The 9,206-nt window shown below is 44.0% G+C and overlaps 1 protein-coding gene across 2 annotated transcripts in view; it reads left to right on the plus strand.

Annotated features, from left to right (window-relative positions):
• ap2b1 (adaptor related protein complex 2 subunit beta 1) overlaps positions 1 to 6,983 on the plus strand; it is an 86,171-nt gene extending 79,188 nt beyond the window's left edge. For both annotated transcript variants that reach the window (XM_035780155.2, XM_035780156.2), the window contains one exon: positions 4,677 to 6,983. In XM_035780155.2, the coding sequence (XP_035636048.2) occupies positions 4,677 to 4,751 (75 nt within the window). In that variant the 3' untranslated portion in view covers positions 4,752 to 6,983. The remainder of the gene's footprint in view (positions 1 to 4,676) is intronic.
• The last annotated feature ends 2,223 nt before the right edge of the window (positions 6,984 to 9,206 follow it).

Below are 9,206 nucleotides of genomic sequence, written 5' to 3' on the forward strand. Positions count from 1 at the left end.
TAACAGAGCGATAGCCTTCTGTCCTCACCAGATCAACTGTCTATCAGTATTTTCTTATTGTTATTCTTCAAGTCAACCACCTGTGAAAAGCTTGATAGCAGGGAGTGTCACAACACCTAAAATGTGATTATTTGTGTTATGCATTAGCAACAATTCTCGTGTTCATGTGAAGCTCCAGGCAAAAAAAACATCAGCATCAGTAAGCCATGGAGGATTACCAGCTCTCTGACTATCTCTATGGCAGTGCTTACCCACTGGTACTCTCCACAGTGGAACTTTAGTGCTGCTGTCCCCAACTGCTGTGTTCTGCCTGCCACAATCTCTGACTGCCTGGCTGGGTGACTACATTAATCTCCAGATTAGCACCTCCTCACCCTGATTGTTTTACAGGCAGCTATTCAGGCACTGTCTGCTCCCTGGCTTGATTACCCGTGATGGGCGTCTCCTCAAGGAAAAGCCTGTTTGGCCTGGCTGGCCATGCTGTCAGTCTACAGCTAATTGATTCATAATGGGAATTCAACCCAGGGTCCCCTCAGAGCAGTCGTGCTGCTGCAGCCTGTGGATAACAGTGGGATAGGGTAGATTAGTTAGACTCTAGAAAGAGAAAGTTCCTGGGGAAACTTCATTTGCTAGCAAATAAATCCACAGACGATGCAATCTCAACCACACTGCACACTGCCCTAACCAATCTGGACAAGAGGAATACCTATGTGAGAATGCTGTTCATCGACTACAGCTCGCCATTTAACACCATAGTACCCTCCAAGCTCGTCATCAAGCTCGAGACCCTGGGTCTCGACCCCGCCCTGTGCAACTGGGTACTGGACTTACATTTACATTTAAGTCATTTAGCAGACGCTCTTATCCAGAGCGACTTACAAATTGGTGCATTCACCTTATGACATCCAGTAGAACAGTCACTTACAATAGTGCATCTAAATCTTAAGGGGGGGGTGAGAAGGATTACTTATCCTATCCTATCCTAGGTATTCCTTAAAGAGGTGGGGTTTCAGGTGTCTCCGGAAGGTGGTGATTGACTCCGCTGTCCTGGTGTCGTGAGGGAGTTTGTTCCACCATTGGGGGGCCAGAGCAGCGAACAGTTTTGACTGGGCTGAGCGGGAACTGTACTTCCTCAGTGGTAGGGAGGCGAGCAGGCCAGAGGTGGATGAACGCAGTGCCCTTGTTTGGGTGTAGGGCCTGATCAGAGCCTAGAGGTACTGAGGTGCCGTTCCCCTCACAGCTCCGTAGGCAAGCACCATGGTCTTGTAGCGGATGCGAGCTTCAACTGGAAGCCAGTGGAGAGAGCGGAGGAGCGGGGTGACGTGAGAGAACTTGGGAAGGTTGAACACCAGACGGGCTGCGGCGTTCTGGATGAGTTGTAGGGGTTTAATGGCACAGGCAGGGAGCCCAGCCAACAGCGAGTTGCAGTAATCCAGACGGGAGATGACAAGTGCCTGGATTAGGACCTGCGCCGCTTCCTGTGTGAGGCAGGGTCGTACTCTGCGGATGTTGTAGAGCATGAACCTACAGGAACGGGCCACCGCCTTGATGTTAGTTGAGAACGACAGGGTGTTGTCCAGGATCACGCCAAGGTTCTTAGCGCTCTGGGAGGAGGACACAATGGAGTTGTCAACCGTGATGGCGAGATCATGGAACGGGCAGTCCTTCCCGGGAGGAAGAGCAGCTCCGTCTTGCCGAGGTTCAGCTTGAGGTGGTGATCTGTCATCCACACTGATATGTCTGCCAGACATGCAGAGATGCGATTCGCCACCTGGTCATCAGAAGGAGGAAAGGAGAAGATTAATTGTGTGTCGTCTGCATAGCAATGATAGGAGAGACCATGTGAGGTTATGACAGAGCCAAGTGACTTGGTGTATAGCGAGAATAGGAGAGGGCCTAGAACAGAGCCCTGGGGACACCAGTGGTGAGAGCGCGTGTTGAGGAGACAGATTCTCGCCACACCACCTGGTAGGAGCGACCTGTCAGGTAGGACGCAATCCAAGCGTGGGCCGCGCCGGAGATGCCCAACTCGGAGAGGGTGGAGAGGAGGATCTGATGGTTCACAGTATCGAAGGCAGCCGATAGGTCTAGAAGGATGAGAGCAGAGGAGAGAGAGTTAGCTTTAGCAGTGCGGAGCGCCTCCGTGATGCAGAGAAGAGCAGTCTCAGTTGAATGACTAGTCTTGAAACCTGACTGATTTGGACTTCCTGACGGGCAGCCCCCAGGTGGTGAGGGTAGTCAACAACATCTCCACCCCGCTGATCCTCAACACTGGGGACCCACAAGGGTGCGTTCTGAGCCCTCTCCTGTACTTCCTGTTCACCCACGACTGCGTGGCCACGCACGCCTCCAACTCAATCATCAAGTTTGCGGACGACAACAGTGGTAGGCTTGATTACCAACAACGACGAGACGGCCTACAGGGAGGAGGTGAGGGCCCTCGGAGTGTGGTGTCAGGAAAATAACCTCACACTCAAACATCAACAAAACTAAGGAGATGATTGTGGACTTCAGGAAACAGCAGAGGGAACACCCCCCTATCCACATCGATGGAACAGTAGTGGAGAAGGTAGTAAGTTTTAAGTTCCTCGGCATACACATCACAGACAAACTGAATTGGTCCACTCACACAGACAGCATCGTGAAGAAGGCGCAGCAGCGCCTCTTCAACCTCAGGAGGCTGAAGAAATTCAGCTTGTCACCAAAAGCACTCACAAACTTCTACAGATGCACAATCGAGAGCATCCTGGCAGGCTGTATCACCGCCTGGTACGGCAACTGCTCCACCCACAACCGTAAGGCTCTCCAGAGGGTAGTGAGGTCTGCACAACGCATCACCGGGGGCAAACTACCTGCCCTCCAGGACACCTACACCACCCGATGTTACAGGAAGGCCATAAAGATCATCAAGGACAACAACCACCCGAGCCACTGCCTGTTCACCCCGCTATCATCCAGAAGGCAAGGTCAGTACAGGCGCATCAAAATTGGGACCGAGAGACTGAAAAACAGCTTCTATCTCAAGGCCATCAGACTGTTAAACAGCCACCACTAACATTGAGTGGCTGCTGCCAACACACTGACTCAACTCCAGCCACTTTAATAATGGGAATTGATGGGAAATGATGTAAAATATATCACTAGCCACTTTAAACAATGCTACCTAATATAATGTTTACATACCCTACATTATTCATCTCATATGTATACGTATATACTGTACTCTATATCATCTACTGCATCCTTATGTAATACATGTATCACTAGCCACTTTAACTATGCCACTTTGTTTACATACTCATCTCATATGTATATACTGTACTCGATACCATCTACTGTATCTTGCCTATGCTGCTCTGTACCATCACTCATTCATATATCTTTATGTATATATTCTTTATCCCCTTACACTGTGTATAAGACAGTAGTTTTGGAATTGTTAGTTAGATTACTTGTTGGTTATTACTGCATTGTCGGAACTAGAAGCACAAGCATTTCACTACACTCGCATTAACATCTGCTAACCATGTGTATGTGACAAATAAATGTGATTTTATTTGAAATCTTGCTTGTGACCAACTGGTTTGAAAGCCGGCTCTGCTATGGGTTAAAAGACTGTTAACCCGTCAAAGCAGTTGAGAACAAACACTTATCCTATGACATCAGGGCAGTGGAAGACTGATAATAGAAAGTGAGCTATTGTGATGGCCATGGCTACATTTTTTCCCCATACATAGATCATATACTGGGGTTAATATCAACCTTTCTGTGTCTCTGAGGACAAGTGTAGGGCTTTGTGCTCCAGTCTATACACACCATCATATACATAGATATTTATATTCCGGACTCTGGCATTGCTTTATTTCTTAATTCCTTTCTATTTATTTTGGGGGATTTGTGTGTATTGTTAGTTACTACTACACTGTTGGCGCTAAAAATATGAGCATTTTGCAGCACCTGCGATAACATCTGCAAAATATGTGTACGCAACCAATAACATTTGATTTTTTATTTAGTACATAAAGTACAACATTATTGTTGCTAAGCCACTGAAAGAATGCACCTAGCAAAGGCTTAGCACAGAGGCCGAACATGTTTTCAAAATGGTCAAGGGCTGCTTTTGTGGGGCCAATTTATTGACAGACTCATCTCAGACAAATACCTTTGGGACAGCATCAAAAGGCCTGTCATGGAACAGTGAGAACATATGGACCAGGCCATAATAACAGGAGAATGTCTGACTACGTACTAGTATTTATTCATGTTGTAGTGGTTGTAAAGAGGAATTATGGATAGAAAGTGAGACTTCTAAAAAAATTAAAAAAAAAAAAATGTTTTTTTAAATACATCTGTGGAATCCAATAATCAGGAAACGTGAGTAGGGGTGGTAAGATTTTTGGCCACTGTCAATAGAAACTGATTAATGCAGATGTTAAATCTGGTCGAAGGAAAGTGCATTGAATGTTTTAATATACTTTGTAGACATACTCAATAACACTATTATATTATTGTATTATATAATTTTGTTAACACGAAGTGTCCCGAATGAAAAGAGTTGCAAAGCAATTAAACTGTTGTGCAGTGGGTAAGGTGAATTGTTCAGAGTTATTGAGCTGATAGGTAACCTACAGTGTAGTTGTACATCAATCTATATATTTGCATGTCCTCTCTTCCAGCTGTCCTTGAAGTGCCGGGCTCCTGAGGTTACCCAGTATGTCTACCAGGTGTACTACTCAGTCCTGAAGAACTGAACTCGCTCCGTCCACTCACTCACCACCCTCCACTCCACACCTCTCTCCAAGAACAAACAGCAGCTGTTAGCGTTCTAGTCATGCATTATTCCTCTCCACCATCCTTACGGCCATGGGAGAATGTGACATCCCCAGTCCATCCTTAACTAAATGTCTTAATGTCGTAAAATGTGGTTGATGGTGAAGCTCTCCAAAAAAATAAACCTTTCATATTCACTAAGCCATCGCCCCACCTCTTTGTACTCTATTTCCAATATTGAAAAGTGTAATATCATATTTGTTTTTGTGTCCATTCTTTTTAATGCTTTATATTCTTCCGTGGTACTTTTGCTACTTGCCCAACCATAATCGATTGAGTGCCATCTACCAGGCCTTGCTGGAGCCGAAAATGCCAGTTGAACCAATTGCTTAGTCTCCATGATGCATCAAGTACCATTTTGAGCCAATATGGCAGTGGTGAGAGCAGAGCCAGGGAACATGAAATAGATTTTAATGCATTAGTGGATTTCATTCTGTTCTCGTTTTAGTAACCACTATGATAAACCACTATTTATGGTAGCTATTATTATGTTTGCTCCCGTCTGCCATTCCTTTTTTACTGGTGCTTGCAGGCAGCTGATCATTTCATGCTTCTCATCCCTTTTCTGATTGCTCGACCTGCCACAACAATAAAACACCGCTATAGCCATTCCTAGATTGTCATTCCTAGATTTCCAATAATCCATGTCCTTTTGCTGGTTTTGTGCTGCAGTATTAATGAATATGTCAATAGTGAGTGTGGAATGAGTTGTCCATTCTGTATTGCTGTTCTCATGTTACATTGATTGCAATGAGATAGTATGTATTATTCTTTAATTGTAAGATTGTTATTGATATTCCATTTGCAGCTGTTCATCTAAACAGAACTCAAACCCTGGGTCAAACCAAAAGCCAGGGTCAATATCATTTGATATTTTGCTTAGTAGGGAACAACCCCATACTGTCATCAATGACATGCCTAGTGTATGTGTTTGTGTTATTGTGCTGTTAAAACCACCTCCCTGGCTTTGCTTTATCCTGAACATGGAGGATATGTAGTGCTTGCAGCCCACCTAAAAGACCAGGGTCACCCCTCTATGATTATACTGTGCAGTGACCTGGTATAGTTTGTAGACATGAAGTTCTGTACAACTAATGAAAGATTATTATATTACTACCAGAATAAGTATGCTTGAAATCCATAATAGAAAAACAGTGGCACTATATTCCAGTTATGTACCAAGTCCTCATATGTGGAAGTTTTATTTTACCTTTATTTAACTAGGCAAGTCAATTAAGAACACGTTTTTATTTTCAATGACTGCCTAGGAACAGTGGGTTAACTGCCTGTTCAGGGGCAGAAAAACAGATTTGTTACCTTGTCAGCGAGGGGATATGAACGAACTTGCAACCTTTCGGTTACTAGCCCAACGCTCTAACCACTAGGCTACCCTGCCGCCCCAGTGATCTAAATAAGTTTTATTTATAAATGTATACAAACTGATGTGATTTTAATATGCCATATCTATGAACATTGTTGTTATACCTCTGCTAGTTGAGCTCAAACATTTTAATAATTTTTATTTAAGCCAATGTAAAAAGCAGTCTCATGGGTACCAATTGTGTTTGTGACTTTAGCTTTTAATTGTATTGTTACCATACATGCTGATGTGCCTGTGAACCTGCAATAGAAGCAGTGTCCAATGCTCCCAAGAAATCTTAGTGGTCGGTTTCCCTCACTCAAAACGACACTTAGCTACATGGGAAGGTCTGATCTTTGGCCACAGTTTGATTGTATGTGTCCCCAGCAAGATGTTGGGTAACACTTGTTTGGGATAGTCTGTAGAGCATCTAGATGGACTATCAGTAACATTTTAACTATCTACTAACCCTAAACTTAACCCTTACCCTAACCCTAACATTCTAAACCGAACCGTAACCTGGTAGTATGACCAGATGTTATTATAAAGGCGTATTTGGTTCTGGCTTTCCCACCCAGAACTATGTTTGAGAAAAATATTTGATGTACTTACTCATAAGCCCAGCAACCAGGAATAGGCCAACAGAACAGCTGTAGTAAGAAATAATGTGACAACTGAAATGGACCATATGTTTTAACCTTCTCAAGCTAGCCTGTTGATCCTGCATCACTCCTCATCCCCAACTTGTCACTGTATCCGCTTTTATTTCAATAAAATGTCTGTTATAAACTTATGCAGAGCCTGATGTTTCACTGTCATTGGTTCACAATCCATAATCAGTCCAAAGGTAATATGGCCAGCATGAGGCACAGCCAAATGCAGGGCCGGCATTATGGGTGGGCCCTAGGGGGCATGGCCGCCCTACCGTACCTCCTTGCCTGTTCAAATAAAGTATTGATAATTTATTTGACCGAGACGTTCGCCAACAAAAAAAGCTTTTTAATCTCTGATAAAGTATCTGTGAGAGTGAAACAGTGCCCCTCTATCTCCATACTTGTAGTCCATGTATCTGATGCTGTCTGGAAAAAATAAGTATAGCACGTCATACTTTTTCTGCCCAGACAGAAAGTGCATTCAGGAAAGTATTCAGACCCCTTCACTTTTTCCACATTTTGTTACGTTACAGCCTTATTCTCAAATGGATTCAAATTTCCCCTCATAAATCTACCTAAAAAGCAAAAAAATAAATAAATATGACATTTACATCAGTATCCAGACCCTTTACTCAGTACTTTGTTGAAGCACCTTTGGCAGCGATTACACCCTTGAGTCTTCTTGGGTATGACCCTACAAGTTTGGCACACCTGTATTTGGGGAGTTTCTCCCATTCTCTGCAGATCCTCTCAAGCTCTGTCAGGTTGGATGGAGAGTGTCACTGCACAGCTATTTTTAAGTCTCTCCAGAGATGTTCGATCGGGTTCAAGTCCGGGCTCTGGCTGGGCCACTCAAAGATATTCAGAGACTTGTCCCGAAGCCACTCATGCATTGTCTTGGCTGTGTGCTAGAGTCGTTGTCACGTTGGAAGGCGAACCTTTGCCCCAATCTGAGGTCCTGAGCGCTCTGGAGCAGGTTTTCATCAAGGATCTCGCTGTACTTTGCTCTGTTCATCTTTCCCTCGGTCCTGCCTAGTCTCCCAATCCCTGCCACTGAAAAACATCCCCAGAGCATGATGCTGCCGCCAACATGCTTCATCGTAGGAATGGTGCCAGGTTTCCTCCAGCCGTGACGCTTGGCATTCAGGCCAAAGAACTCAATCTTGGTTTCATCAGACTAGAGAATCTTGTTTAAGGTGGTCTGAGAGTCCTTAGGTACCTATTGGCAAACTCCAAGCTGGCTGTCATGTGCCTTTTACTGGGGAGCGGCTTCCGTCTGGCCACTACCATAAATGCCTGATTGGTGGAGTGCTGCAGAGATGGTTGTCCTTCTGGAAGGTTCTCCTATCTCCACAGAGGATCTCTAGAGCTCTGTCAGAGTGACCATCGGTTTCTTGGTCCCCTCCCTGACCAAGGCCCTTGACCCCCGATTGCTCAGTTTGGCCTGGTGGCCAGCTCTAGGAAGAGTCTTTGTGGTTCCAAAATTCTTCCATTTAAGAATGATGGAGGCCACTGTGTTCTTGGGGACCTTCAATGCTGCATGAATGTTTTGGTACCCTTCCCCAGATCTGTGCCTCGACACAATCCTGTCTCGGAGCTCTACAGGCAATTCCTTCAACCTCATGGCTTGGTTTTTGCTCTGACATGCACTGTCAACTGTGGGACCTATATAGACAGGTGTGTGCCTTTCTAAATCATGCCCAATCAATTTAATTTAATCACAGGTGGACTTCAATCAAGTTGTAGAAACATCTCAAGGATGATCAATGGAAACAGGATGCTCAATTTCAAGTATCACAGCAAAGGGTTTCAATACTTGTATAAAAAAACAGAAATACCTTATTTACACATTTGCAAAAATGTCTAAACCTGGTTTTGCTTTGTCATTATGGGGTATTGTGTGTAGATTGACAAAGAATTTTAGAATAAGGCTAACGTAATAAAATGTGGAAAAAGGAAAGGGGTCTGAATACTTTCCGAATGCACTGTAGGCTATCTCTGAGTTCCATATGCTAATTTCTTTAGCCTCCAATGGATCACGGTGTCCATATGGCAGAGGCTGGTGCTCTTGCATTAGTTGAATTTTAACTTATTTTAATTAAGATTTTTATGATTAACCACATAACAATAATTTTGAGAAATGAAAATGTTATTATTGAAATTAAACTGTTCCATGAAAATGTGCATATAAAAATAATCATAAAGGGCACACAGATGGGTAGAAATGGTAGGATAAACTGTAAACTTCCCCAAACTCACAAACTGCTTATGGTCTTCATTATAACACCCATTAACAAAAAAAAAAAACGGGCCCACCTGTAGAAATCAAATGTCCCTCCAACTGATACGTTCTTGCGCCGACC

Source organism: Oncorhynchus keta, chromosome 11 (genome assembly GCF_023373465.1).
Source record: "Oncorhynchus keta strain PuntledgeMale-10-30-2019 chromosome 11, Oket_V2, whole genome shotgun sequence".
Taxonomy (NCBI): domain Eukaryota; kingdom Metazoa; phylum Chordata; class Actinopteri; order Salmoniformes; family Salmonidae; genus Oncorhynchus; species Oncorhynchus keta.